This window comes from Varroa jacobsoni, unplaced genomic scaffold (assembly GCF_002532875.2).
Source record: "Varroa jacobsoni isolate VJ856 unplaced genomic scaffold, vjacob_1.0 scaffold_1150, whole genome shotgun sequence".
Lineage (NCBI taxonomy): Eukaryota > Metazoa > Arthropoda > Arachnida > Mesostigmata > Varroidae > Varroa > Varroa jacobsoni.
Genome location: NW_019214052.1, coordinates 121,543 through 135,923, shown reverse-complemented (window position 1 = coordinate 135,923; position 14,381 = coordinate 121,543). Strand labels below are relative to the sequence as shown.

The following is a 14,381-nucleotide window of genomic DNA, read 5'->3' as shown; positions in this document are numbered from 1 at the left end:
GCTAAGGAAGGAAAACAAATAAAGCACAACACAAAGGATCCCAATCTAAGGAAAGAAAACCATAACGAACTTTGCTAAAAAAACAGGACCCTATCGATAGCAAAAAATCAAAGCCAGGGCTAACATTTGTTTCAAAATCTGGCCACTGTATACAAGTGAAACAGCATGAAGTCACGTCATATAAATAATGATCCGTACCCTGAAGCGAGTGAAGTATATGGTGAATACAGACACCTACTCGGTCCTAGCACTTATAACATTACCAAATCATACTGTAATAAACCTTTTTGCGCGCGATACAAGTGGTGCATCGAAAATATCTTGGGAACATAAAACCCTGTCATATTATGTTTCGGACGAATGCTATAGGCTTACCATAATACTCGCTGTGGGTGGGAGTTCTACAGTGTTGTTGCCTATGAGGATGTGACGTCGATGCGGGGTGCTGAGAGGAACGTTGACTGCTGGGCGATGGAGATCTAGATCGCCGACTGAGCGAGGTGGTTTTATATTCTGGGCTTGCATGTCTACTTGTAAGTTGATAGCCCTGATACCGTTGGCTATGACGATATCGACTAGGCGATCTCTCGAAGCGGTGCGGCGACGAGAAGTACTCATCTCCGTGCAATCGCGCTGAAAGTTCAGTTCGAAATCGTCTATGGTCAAATTAAAGATTCAGAATATGGCTCTCTATTAACTACCAGAATCTAAGTTATCGTCTTTAAAATATTCTCCCACTAATTCGATGTACGGATTCGACCGCTTTATCCAGTCTTCAAGACGGATATTTAACTCGACAACAGCAATAGGCCTCGCGTTTTTTCTCAAATTTCTTCAAGTACTTTCTGAACGAAGTTACAGGTGGCCAGGTAATTTGACTACCAAAGTTAAGCCAACACAAAACTTCCTGTGGAAAATGCACTGCGAACAATTACCTGTAACCCAATGCATTATCGTTATGGAGCACACGAATAATTTTTCCAAACCCCTGTTGCAGTAGACATAGTCATTAACGTAATTATTATTTTTAGTAACAGTGCGCAATTTTCCGATAAAAAAAGAGAAGACAGGAATAAATTTCCGACGCCTGCAGTGGCGTGTCGGAATGTCTTTTGAAGTGCATTAAGGTTCTGAGGCGTTGCTAACAGGTCTATATTTGATCCAAACTCAAGTTACTTGAGTTTCACTTCCAAATGATTATTTTAAATTGTCCGGCACAACCCGTGTGCCATGTCTGACCTTTCGGCGATCTCCCGAATGGAACTCGCTGATTTTTTTAGCTTACGCCAGAGCCCGGGATCACCCTCAAGGTCCGCTTGTCCGTAGCGAGATCGTTGATACCATTTGTACAAAAGTTTTCAATCAAGTTGGCACTGCTTGTAAAGACTGAATTTCGCTGTCCACATAACGTATAATGAGTGATCTTTGGTATTCGTTATTACTTCATTCTCCAAGAAACGCAACACGGCCGATAGACTTCCGGCTCAAAAGTCCTTTATTATAGTGCATTTTACGGCCTCCGCAGTAGTCTCTAAAGTAACTCCAAAGCCGAAAGTTTTGAGGTGCTCCATATCGGGAATCAGCCACAAAAAAAAATTGTAAAACATAAAGTCCGAAGTACATGCTCAAATGGTTACGGGTCGCGGACAAGCGGGCGATTGTGGAGACACAAACCCCAGCCACGATTCGGGCGCTCAGACCAAGAGATCGTGGAAGCAAGGCTTTTATATCTGCTGAAGTTTTTATTGAATAGGATCATTATGTAGCTGCTTTCATGTTCGGCCTTTCGTAACTGATGTAGCGTAAGTTACTGTCCTATGAGAACTACATACCTTTAGCTCGTCCCTTTCGAGAGGTCTCATATTTAACCATGTCGACGACATCGCTAACTGCGTCCGCTAAACCCCTCCTCGGCGAGGGCGAAGGAGATCGTCTTCGCAAGTAAGGGGACCGACGTCCATCTAGGCGCTGTTCTGGAGGCGACAACGAGCCACGGCGACGCGGCGACGGGGACCTGCCTCTCACACCGAATTCCGGGTGTAGGTGACTTGAAGGTCCCCCGTGTGAACAACCTGATTCTGAACCTATAAATATGGTGTCATTACCTGACATCACTGTGCCTTTGCACATATCTTCAAAAAGAAATGTGATTTTTTACTATACGCAAGTGAAGAGGCTACTGCAATGACAGGCGCCAGTTCGGAGACGGCAAGGCAAGCCTATGTGGGTCAAGTTAAGCACGCTTTGACAAGATAAGATTACCTTACATTGCTTGCTATCACTTGTTCGTAAACAATTACTAACACAGTATTCAGGACGACCGTTTATTTTCGCGTGATATTAATTACCTGACTGCTGTCCGTGATGGCTGCTCTGAGCGATATGGCTCGGCCGTTGCCGCGCGGCTTCGGCTTCCATTTGTTCCACCTTCGAAAAGAAACTATGTTTGAGATATCTGTCCGACTATAGGTCATCTTAAAACATCGCTCCCGATGCACAGACAGGAAATATAGTAGCTCGATAGAAGGGCCGAAACAGGACAGCGGTGCTTACAGTCGAATGGCAGTCTGTTGCCGGAATCTCTTAACGACTTGTTGTTTTAAAGTCAAATTGTAATTGATGAAGTATCTCAGAGCAAGTCAAGGAAATAATCGATCGTACCTGATATTGGCCTTAACCATTAGCTCAAATGCGTGAGCCAGGAAGGTATAGAGCCCACGGTATCTATAATGATATTCTACCTATTTTGCGCAAACCTATAGGACAATGCACATGCTACTTATTCTGGAAGGTCGTTCTATCCTTTAATACCTCTAAACCAGGGATTGTATGATATTACTGGATTAGACAGGTTAGACTCCGTTCGTCGACCGACGTGACATGACCACAAGCCACAGGCAATATTAGCGAACAGAGTTGCAGCGCTAGAGCTCGTGCGTATATGGGTGAGACCCACTGTGTGGAGAGGCCAGTCGAGAGAACGTGGTCAGGATCTTTTGGGCTAAAATGTCCTTGAATTAAAATTAGTCTTTACACTGATACAGATACTGAACACGGATCATGGAGTTGTCAAAAAATGCTATTCAATATAAACCCGTCTATTTTCGGTTCATGAAAAAATAATTCAACTAAGAAAGCTAAGAACGAACGCAACACACTGAAGAAATCACCTCAGACATTCAGTATTAGAGGAAAGTTATATAAGGCAAAGGACGTTGATGGCGACGGCTAAGTTAAGATTGAACAACGTACAAATTGAGTACGGAGAGGGGGGAGGGGTGCGTTTAGAAGCGACAGCAAGGCAGTACTGAATAATCTTTGCCACCCATCGCTCGTCAGGTAGGAGCTGATAGCCAACAAGAGGTCTAAGTGAGAAACTTACTTGCTGGCGACTCTTTTTTTGTTGTTGTTACTGTTATTGCTATTATTATTGTTATTTGTCAGGGTACTATTAGTCATTAATGAAGCAGCAGTCCAGGCAATAGACAAGGAGTAAAGCAGTCAATCAACGAAATGTTAAATTGTCGTCAATCAGTCAATCAACGACAAACTCTATCAACTCGAGGGTAAACAGGTATTAAATTTATTCCACTCTGGAAATGCTAGTATAGAAGTAGTATGTAAATAAGGGAGGTCGTAATAGATTTAACTATTATGAATTGTTATGATGGGTGCGAGTTTGCGTTGCAAAATTGATTGATGCCGTAGTTCTTTTGCCTTTCGTTGTAGCAGTTGATGCAGATAGAGAGAGACAGTCAAAATGTTACCACTTTTGTCGGACGCGGATAGCAAGAAGGGGTGATGCTGTTGGTAGCGCAATCAATGCTTGCCGATTGGACGGAGGGGCGCGGCGTGGCACGTGGGGCGAACGTTTTGTACGGCCCCCGAACTGCGTTAAGTTGCTCTTCGATTGAGGTGGTGAGTTCTGTCTCAGTCGGCACCTCGGCTAGGCAGTTCCACTCAATTTGTCAGCTTATATCGACTTTGGCCATCTCCATAAGGTCAGTCCACGACGGGCCCGTCTGCAACGGAATGCTCCACTTCATATCCTGTCTACGAATAGCGTGTTTTCTTATATGTGGGCAGAACCAACTCGCAAACAAGTTTCTGCTCTGATTCCTTTTTGTAGGTCATCTTGACTGACCCGAATTCAGCCCGAGTTTCTATTTTCTGTCTGTCTACAATCTTAGAGCTACGGCCCCTACCTGCTCTACTCCACAGAGAAGGGTGATTCTGCTTGAAATGCGGAGCAACGACTCTTTTTTGAAAAGAGAATAGAGAGAGCTCAGAGTTGTTCGGCCTTTGTTTCCTTTCCGAAAATCGTGGGCCAATTCCAAATTCAAATTTTCTTTGACCTCAACGGCTTTCCTACGAGCAGTACGTTAGAATCATTTGAATATATTTAAAACCCATAGCTATCAACTACACCACGTCTATGATCGTTTTTCGTGCGCATTAGAACGATTCATGCCTTCGAAATATAATCTAACAAACTACGGTCTAATTATCTACAGCTACAAAGTTTAGTAGAAAATATCTGTGGCTATAGTGACAGACGATCAAAGGGCTACCTGTTTTTAACAGCTATTAACGGCCTGTATTATTACCTGGATGTCGAATGGCACGTATATCAGTTTGGTTCGTCATCATAATCATGATTATTTTAGCATCTGTCATCATAACTGACTTGTGTCCCGTTGAAAAGCTGTTTGACTGGTGGTCGGTATCGCGTTGAAATCTCGGTACCCAGCTGATGTCACTTGTGCGGGAAGGGGCCTTCTCGTGTGTATAGGTTATTTCTCTACATATACATCTACAATACGCACGATCGGCTGAATAATAAGGGGGAGCCTAGCTAATGTCGTTTTGGACAGACAGAAAAGGAGGGAAAACAGAATTGTAGGCATGCCCGACTACTGGGGGGCAAAAAGGATCGCGTTGGCCATTCCACGTTGTGATAGAGATGAATAAAAAGAGAGCTGTTATCATTATTGAGAGTTCGTTTAATTTAGGTATATATGAATGGCGGCAACAAGCTAAAGTGCTATTGATGAGTGACTTAGGTGACTAAGTGCCAGAAAGTCAGATCATCAAGTAAGGCATCATCCAGACGACGCTCAGGGCAGTGTGTACGGTGTAAATGAAAATAGCCGAATAGAAAAAGAGCGACCGCAAAACGCTGAACTAGCTCGAAAGCTTGCGGTTGAGTTTTGCGAAAGTTTTGCTCCAACTAGTAATATCCGGAACTAAGTATATACACGTAGGTATGTACGCATATATCTAGTATATACAAGATATTTGCGTAGACCTGAAGCCTCGGATAAGGCTTGCGTCTAGGCTACTTTTTTTTTTCTAGTACAGACATAAAGCGTGCCCATGCAACCATGCTTTGCACGCGTAAAGATCTTGTAAAACGTCAAAGGATTGGTGATCTTCCAGCGTGCTGGCCCGCGAGGCCGGAACGAGCCCATGCTAAATTTTGAAATTTGCGAGATGGTAATATCATAAAGACGCGATATATGTTCACATTGGAAATTACTGAGCTGCTATGCAGTAAACTGAACGCGTTATTCTTATTAATTATTCAATGAACATTGGTATCATGAGATACCAGTTTTTTTTTTCGTCTTTTCATAAACTCTCTTTACCATTGAAAATAAATTACCATCAAAAGCGAACATGTGCTTTTAGGACCGTACATTTAAGATATACATCTCAACCGGAAGTAAAGAGCGAAAAAACTATTTACTCCTCTTCTACCTGTTATTATCCTTTAGGCTCGTTGGCCGATCGTACTTCTTACTGCATAAATGTGAATATTCATTTTTGTTAGCATGAACATGTTATAACGAAGGGAGGCATTTGTCAAGCCGACAGGAACGGGATCGGGTCGGATTGGAGTTTCAATGAAATCTGGGGCTTGCTCGTCATAATTCGGTAAGACAGAGTTCGAAGGTGGTGGGCAGACTTTCGAATTTTGGCGCGTTGGCCGCTGGATGCTGTGTCTCCTGTTGCTGGCTAGGCGTACCTGCATGGCGGCTTGGATTATGCTCATTCTACGTTTTCGGCGACTGCTACCACGTCTTAGGAAACTGAGCGATCGATTCCACTGTTTATCACTTGACATTCCTGCTTGCGTGTCGATGCTGAAATGGTACCCAATGCACAAGATGCGAAAACGCAGGATGACAACGAGTGAACGATACGGTTACCCCAGTAATTAATGGCAAAAGGGAGGTGTGCTCAAGGTGAAATCACACGTGTTAAAATATCTACTGTAATTAATATCAGCTTGCTTGTAGCTAACATCTTAGTCTTAACACTTGTCAATGCTCTTAGTTTACCTTCAAGCTCCACGTATTGCCTTCTCCATTTGGCATTTAAAATATTCATATTCAAAGCATTTTTTTACAAACCAACCTAAGGCTCGCACGATGAGCGCCGAATTGTCCATGGTGACTGAGCGGAAAGACTAGATGCAAATCGTTGCTGTGTGTTGCCGAGTGCTCTGCAGATCCGTTATGGCTGGAATGGAATACGGGCTGACCGTGGACTGAGGGGGTTACCCCACGCAAATGCGTCAGGGCATTGTGACCTCCATGGCCATGGCTCAGCCCGTGACCATGTTCTCCATCGGCGAATCTTCCTTCCGCGTCAGGGTCCGAACCCGGACCCTCAAGGCTCCCGTGCGAAACACGAGTGTTGGTGTTTCGCACAGCGCCCATAATTCGTTGAAAAAAGGAAGGCCGCTATATCGGGGGGTGAGGGTGGACAGAGAGAGAGAGAGAGAGAGAGGTGGAAGACAATAATAAAAGCAAAACCGATCAACAATCAACTGCCTGTCGCAAGCGGCCCCGTAATCCCACTTATGTTCTGGATCTGGCGTGCGGGGGTGGGTGGGTGGGGCGAGCGTTCGTGCGCGCGCGCGCGGCTTTTGCCGTTGATCGGGGGACGTCCGTGCAGTGCCAATTACCAGCACTGCACTTCATATCAAGTCGGCTTATTATGTGATAGAATGTTGAGCCGCTATGGCAATATAATGAATGTGATATATATTGCCGAACGTGCACGACTTTATTAGTATTATCATTATAATAACCGACAAAGTCCTATAACCTGACGGATAATGTGTCGCTCTAGCATAGTTGAGGATCGCTGTATCGTTTATTTCTTTTATTTCCTTTTAGTGATGAATGTTATTGATTACACGTAGAAGATCTGAGTGGTTCTAGCTGATCGTAACAGTTTTAGTTTGGTGCTCTTATACATTTCATTGCCATATTAATTGGAGTAGATGTTGATTTGACAATCTTTTGTATTGCGTTCAGCGATCATTTATGCAAGAACGACAAATATAATCGATAGAAAGTTTGTCAGGATAACTGGACAGTATAAGATCTAAACGCATGCACACGAAAGGTTTCCTTGAGCCCTACTCCAAGTAACCACCTGTTTAAAACAACGAATACCAACCAAGCTAAGGGAATATATATACTCAATGCATAATGTCACTATAATCATCACTCCCCGTAACCGTTAAGAGCTAAAAAACAGAAGATTTGTGTGCGAGCAGATACGTGCAGTTGGACTCAGTCTTTACTTCCATTCAGATCAGCTCATGCTGGACAGGGCGCACGATTTGCATGCTCATGCATCAAGTGGCTGCCAGTGTCGGTAATTGTCAGTGGGCTGTTTATTGGTGAACAAAACATTTGTAGCATTTATAAATAGCGTTAACTTCAAGATATGTTCGCAATAGATGAGGGTACGCTTCACAAACTAAATAGATCCCGGTAAATTAGATAAAAAAACTGTGATGACTCTTATTATTATTTAGTAGAGTTTTATTTGCAGTGTCCGTGTATCTAATACAATAACAAATTTGATACAGGTTTCATCAACAGTCTTTTGGACAACAGTGAACCATTGCTTGCCTGCTTATAGCCGTAGAATTTACCGAGCATCTGGTTTGTGACGGAAAGTTGCCGCCGCTTCATAATGTTTGAAGAGTGCTCAATTTTACTGTTGTTTTTTTTAATGTGTGCAGCTAGTTCGGAAAATTGCATGGAAATGGGTTATGGTGACATCAACAGAGACGTGGGCATACTCAATTAAGGTCACGGGCCAGGTAAGTAACCCATATTTTCTTTTTTTCGTTGTTATCTTTCCACCATAGCTTTATTGTAATGATTTTTTCGCTCGTATTCGTCTGTTCATTAGAAGGCGACTGATGTTTTTTAACATTTAGGGGGAAGCGTTTTCTAAAATGAAATCGAAAGCAAATGTGACCTTATACTTTCCGACTTTGTGGTCGCCATGGAAACTATTTATATGAATATATTCGCAGCTTTATTGGTGCTTCAGATAGTAACTGATTCAGAAATCAATGTTTTCTGGTGAAAAGGTGTGTGTCTCTTTTATATGTGTGCTTATGTATGTGTGCATTGGTAGAGATTTATATCATGCCTGTCTGCTGTTCTTTTCAATAAGAAACACCCACATAGGGGCAGGCGTCAGACTTTATCGGAAAACATTGGAGAGTGAGTTGGAGTACGTGTCATGTGTAGTAAAACCAGGGATAAAGCAGAAAAACTCTCGACAGTCTTAGCTATTATCGAGTCAGTTTCTATATATATACATATATACATATATATATATATATATATATACGTCAGAGTTAAGTGTAAAATAGGTTGAAGAAAAAGGGAAATTAGAAAGTGTGTATTTTGTGGCAGCCGGCAGATTGGACCGGGAGAGGCAGATAGTGTAAGGGTAACAATACGAAAAGTCTGCCCCCTTAAGCGGATGGCGTTTGGATTAGATCAATTAAGGAAAACGAGAAGAAAGTGTGATCATAGATTATATAATTAACAGATGAGTTAATTGATAGTAGTACGAATGATTGGCTTTTGATATATACCGCGGCGGAGTCAGGAGAAGATGGCTGTGGTAACGTTTCGTCCTGTAAAATTGAACCACAATAGCGGATCGAGTCATCATCATCCCTCCAACTGGTGACATCGAAAGGGTAAACATCACACCTTTCGTTGGTAATCAAGTAAAATCTGCTGCAATGTGCCCGGCAAAATCAGATACATTAATGTTACACGTCGTTATGTGCTTACGGCTAGAACTTTTTTACCTAGCCGTTTTCCAACCGTTGTGTTGTCACCATAGATAACAGTGTGCCGTCGTGTACCAAAATGTACTAACAATAAATGTAACTAGAAGTTGAACTAAGTACCGGTAATGATTACCCCTAACGTACGTTGTTCTGTGCTACGCTTGCAAGAGCCAGGATAAATGGCTAGTCCGGTATAGAAATCTCGGCTTAAATAGCTCGGCTTAAAATTGGAAAACGTATTAGTGGTTACCTTAGCATAAGTAAACGACCTTAGCGTACATCCAGGTAAATCATAGGTAGTGGTCCTCGCGGTTGCAGATCGATCCTCGTCAATAAACAGACAGCTATGTCAGATGAGCTCGATCCCGACTACTGCGTTGCACGTACGCAGTCAGAGTAAGCCTAGTCCCTCTAATGTCTAAATCCCTCCCCGTAATGGAAGAACAAGGCAACTGAAATAGGACCTCCATAACGTGCTCGATTGATAGCACAAGACGTGCGCCATCATCCAAGCAAGAGCTACGACGTGCTGAATCTCGGACCGATCGACCAATCACTAGTACACAGTATATGCACGTATATATATATATATATATATATACGTAAGTTTGAGGCATAGGTTATATAGATTGCATTTCATTCCAACATCAGGCGCAGCACATAATGCATATATCTATAAGTTACCTATAAGCGGTATTAGACCCATGTACGTATTAGAAGTACGTAAACAGTATCTACTATGCTGCTATTTTTTATATGCGTAGGCTGTCTTCTGTTGAGGTGACTAAGTACACAAGACGACGTAGGTGACTAAATTTAGATAAGAAAGTTGCCTATAATCTACGATCGTATATCATCACACCACTGTGCACTGGATATTCTTTGATTTGGCATTTCCACTCGAGCATAACTAACCATTAGAGCTAGCCAGTTATTAGGTAAGCTCTTTGTTCTCATATCTTAATCATCTCAGAGAGGTCGTAGTCAATCAGCTAATTGGCCATCGCATCAGTTCGGGCAATGCAACGCAGACGACTGCGGCTCCAAGCAAAGTTACGTAGCAGCCATTCATCATTGACATCGCAGCCAGCTTTGCAAACAATAGTCACCTTAGTAGTAATAGAATACTAATTATCATATGGAATGATAGGTGTGACAGTGAGCGCCTATAGACACTGACGAGGTAAGACATGTGCTGAGCACCTACATTTTGTTTACTCGGATAGGTCTGTTTAGGTGAGTCCGTACATGACGCTCGCGAGTTGCGGGAGACTACGGAGGAGACACGTGAAAAGGAAAGTAATTCGGTTCCCGTCGTTGCCTATACGGGCTGTACGCGGACGCTTTTGTTGCCTACATTTTGGAAACAAATAGATCTGTGAACAATGGCGAAGGCCAGCTATTGCTGCAAGTACGTCAGATTTTTAATTGCGAACGACTTCACTACATTTCTATATATTTTCTGCAGTCAGTTCTTTAAGCAGAGGTACGACGAGCTAGATTGTTTAGACAATAACTTCCACAGTCTTATTTGTTCCGCACCATATAAAAGAGAAATAAGCCTTTCCACGTTAATGGATTTCGAACTGGGATCGAACGTCTTCCGCCGTGATTGAGTGAGCATTCAGAATGTACGCCACCTTTCGCGCCCGTTTTATCAAACTCTTATGTTATACATTAGCATCTATTGCAAATGCAAATTATTTCTATGCAATTATATACCTAGCTGTAACACACAGGCAAAAAGGTTCGGCATCCTTACGCATACTAAGGAAACACGCGTTTCCTTGATTGGACAGCGTCGCGAACCTACATGTGCTTTTCGTAGTTTTTCTCGTGACACTTAGACGAAAAAAGAGGAGGATATCCAAATTTTCAATGCGTGCACGTTATCGGTTCACAAGTATCGCCAGTTTCATTCCCTAACACGAACAGGAAAACACATACGTCACGATCATTCTAATTCATTCAGACTTCGTCCAGCACGCACTGGCAACGAATCACTTATTATCATCACGAATCAGTACGCGCATACATATAGAAAGACGCAATGGCAGCGACCTGCAACTTCAGGTACCACATCACAGCAGCCGTCACTGGTCAGACAAATGATAGTCAGTATCAGCCAAGCGAGCTAAGACGATCCAACCTAATCAATCAATAGTCACGAACGTTTTGTTAAGAGCGATACGGCCAGTGTTCAGCCAGGCCTATGTTAGCAATGCATGATTTGTCGAACATGGGATCGTCGACTGGTCACACTTTTCTCATCATAAGTCACGAACGTTCTCATCTGTCGAGAGCTGTTGCTCCGGCCAGCGATAGTTCGTCTGGACACTAGCACGCTTCACGCCATTCAATATGAGCTATTTGTTTCATGGAGAACAACACTAGGAACATCATAACACGGACCACGAACAATTGCAGCATTGAGTCAGCCTGTTTCATTCGCCAATAACCAGACAATATAGCAATCATAACTGGACTAATATAGTACTAGTCATAATAAAAATATCGATCATAAGCCATTTCGACACTGCTGTCGCACTCTGCTAGACTAGATTGTATAAAGATGAATAATAATAAATAAACAAAAAATAATTACGAACTCCAAGCGATTATGCTGCGCATACTCGACGTTCGAATACACGGCCTGGGCTAGTAATGCGTAGAACATTCGTGAAGTTCAGTAGATTTTTTTTCCGAAGCCTAAAATTTGAATAGTGCCACAACGAGCTTCGCTACACTACGATCGACTCATTGGCTTGTTGTCGATAGCTACTCAACCTATTTTGTCGGATATACACTATAGCCTACTATACATTTTTCTGTAGAGGTACGACTTCGCCTCAGAAGATGGTGCCAATCGAATGCGTTACACTGATATGCAGCCAGCATAAAACACATTGTTTATCAATGGCTTACTTACCGCGCCTAATGCACCAGGAATCTGCCCGAATCTGGTGCCTTTCCAATTTTCTAAAATAAGCAGACCGCCGTATATCTTGCCTACTGTGAGTTTTCCAGTACGCAGCTCTGAAAAGCAAAATAGATCCTCTCGATTAAGTCGTTCTCGTGTAAATTCAAGGCAAAAGCTAATAGGACGGTGAGCGGCGTAGTTTCTCGACAGACCTTGCACAAAAGTCCGATGAAAACCTTAAATATTTGCGAGTCCTTAAGCAAATGCCAAGTTGGAGCGCCGAAAAGTTCTTTGCTAGATCAGTTTGTCTCCGCTATTTCATTGCAGTGTCTTCAGGTGTGAAGGTGATTCATGTTTAGCTTGCGCCCAGGTCTGCGGTACAACTTAACAGCTGTTCGAGGCACCATGGCAAGTAGCGAAACCTGCATATATCTAATATTTCAACTTCTCGGACAGATATATATTGAAGCTATTTTAGATGTCGCCTCTAGAGTTGCACGTCTCTACAATAATGTTATAACTAAACTAAACTGAAAAAATAGCTAACGAAGGTAAAATTCGTAATTTAATTGCCCCAGTCAAAAGGTTGGTCTCTTTTGTACTTTAACATAATGCGTATGTATTGTTTTTCCGAACTTCCATGGCAAAAATAAATGTACCTATTTAAATAGACTCATTTTAATATCTTTATATCCGACTTTATGACCCGCGCGCATAATCAGATTACCTAACTATGAAAGCAGACGCTGAAATGATTTCTTGTCCAACTATCGTAAAAACGGTAATTTGTAACCTACTTGTAGTACAAATAGCCCACTTACCCGAGTCAGGGGGAATAAACTTGTCGGTCACCTTCTTGGCCTGCAGGGGCCACAGCTTCTGGATGGTCACCCTGAGCTCCTTATCGGCTTGGTCCATCTCTTCGGCCGGTCGCATTTTGATTGACAGGTTTTCACGGATCAACGCAAACAGCGTTGAGGTAAAGTTGACCTTGCCATCCTCCGTTAGCGGCATATTCATCCGAATAAGTTTTTTGTATGCAAGGCGGTACGGACATTTGTTTCCAAAACCAAGTGGTGGGTCCATATTCCGTAGCATATCATACATTTCACCGTAGTGAATGTAACCCCTGTAAGATGGCAGACACCGATAAGTACGTCTTAATTCTGAAGAAAATCTTAGGTATTCTTCAAGTATAAACCGCTTCTTTCTTCACTCCGTCCTAGTTAATTAACAAGAAATCACCCAGAGGCAGCAATCATCTCGTAATGAAAATCGGTCTAACATCGCCTCAGGGATGCTGAGATGTAGAAAAATACTCATCGTATCGTTATATGTGTAGCCAGGTCTAACAGCGAATAAAATGTTTGACGAAATGGGCTCAGAATCTTGGAAAATAAGTTGGTGAAACAGAAGCTCCGTATATGAAGGCAGTTACAACTTGTGTGATCGTATTAATAATCGGAGTAGATCATAGCAATAATCAGGTGACCGAAATACTAGCACCGAATGGGAGAACTTTGCAGCTTTGTCGGATCAATCAGAAATCAGTGCTGTCAATCAATGCAATAGATGAACGGAAGGACAAACGCTAGTTCTTACGTGGCATTTGGATCGTACTCGGCCCACACTCGAATGAACTCGTCGAGGTGATGGGCTCCGAGAATAGACGAGTCTCTTGTCAAGTAATCGAAGTTGTCCATGATCACAGCCACGAATAGATTCAGCATCTGCAACAATCGTAAATTTTTAGCACCATATTCTATAGATTGCATTCATATGACTTGGCCTCGCGGCCACATTTTACCAAACCACCTAGGCCTCACAGCTCACTACGTCTCACCTGATAGGGTAGCCACTCAGAAGAAAGGTAAAATCTTTCTAAGGCCGATAAAACATGTTTCCTCGCTGTTAACCCTATCGAATACAAGGTTGCGCTGGGAAGATTATATGAAAAGAACCTAAGTGTATTAGAAATGCTCTATGGAAATCATTTGCTTATCCAAGGGATAATACATTCAGCTTTGTTCATGAACCCTTCTTATATGTACAGTTATACAAGCTGAATACTGACTTGTATTTTTTTAATTTATCTCGAGAACGATGAGATTCACGAAAATATATGTATATATATATATGGCATCTAGCAGTATAATGAGATTTCTCTCAAAAACTACTGATTTTCGGGTCCCTTCACAAACGCCTTCGTTCTTTATGAAACGGGAACTTTTTCTCTTAAATTCATGTTTTTCGACTAAAACAAAGTTTTTGGTTTGGCCTTTGACCGATGTTTGATTATCCTAAACTTTATTTATTATAATAATAATGCTTTCACCG

The 14,381-nt window shown here is 42.3% G+C and overlaps 1 protein-coding gene across 1 annotated transcript in view; it reads right to left on the bottom strand.

Moving 5' to 3' along the window:
• The window catches only part of LOC111267122 (voltage-dependent calcium channel type A subunit alpha-1), a gene marked incomplete at its 5' end in the record, with an annotated part of 61,371 nt that overhangs the window by 9,662 nt on the left and 37,328 nt on the right, over window positions 1-14,381 (bottom strand). Inside the window, 9 exon segments of the mRNA XM_086971201.1 lie at window positions 376-633; window positions 1,833-2,084; window positions 2,349-2,427; window positions 6,029-6,146; window positions 6,421-6,749; window positions 8,921-8,962; window positions 12,054-12,160; window positions 12,866-13,173; window positions 13,647-13,774. Of these exon segments, the coding sequence (XP_086827327.1) occupies window positions 376-633; window positions 1,833-2,084; window positions 2,349-2,427; window positions 6,029-6,146; window positions 6,421-6,749; window positions 8,921-8,962; window positions 12,054-12,160; window positions 12,866-13,173; window positions 13,647-13,774 (1,621 nt within the window).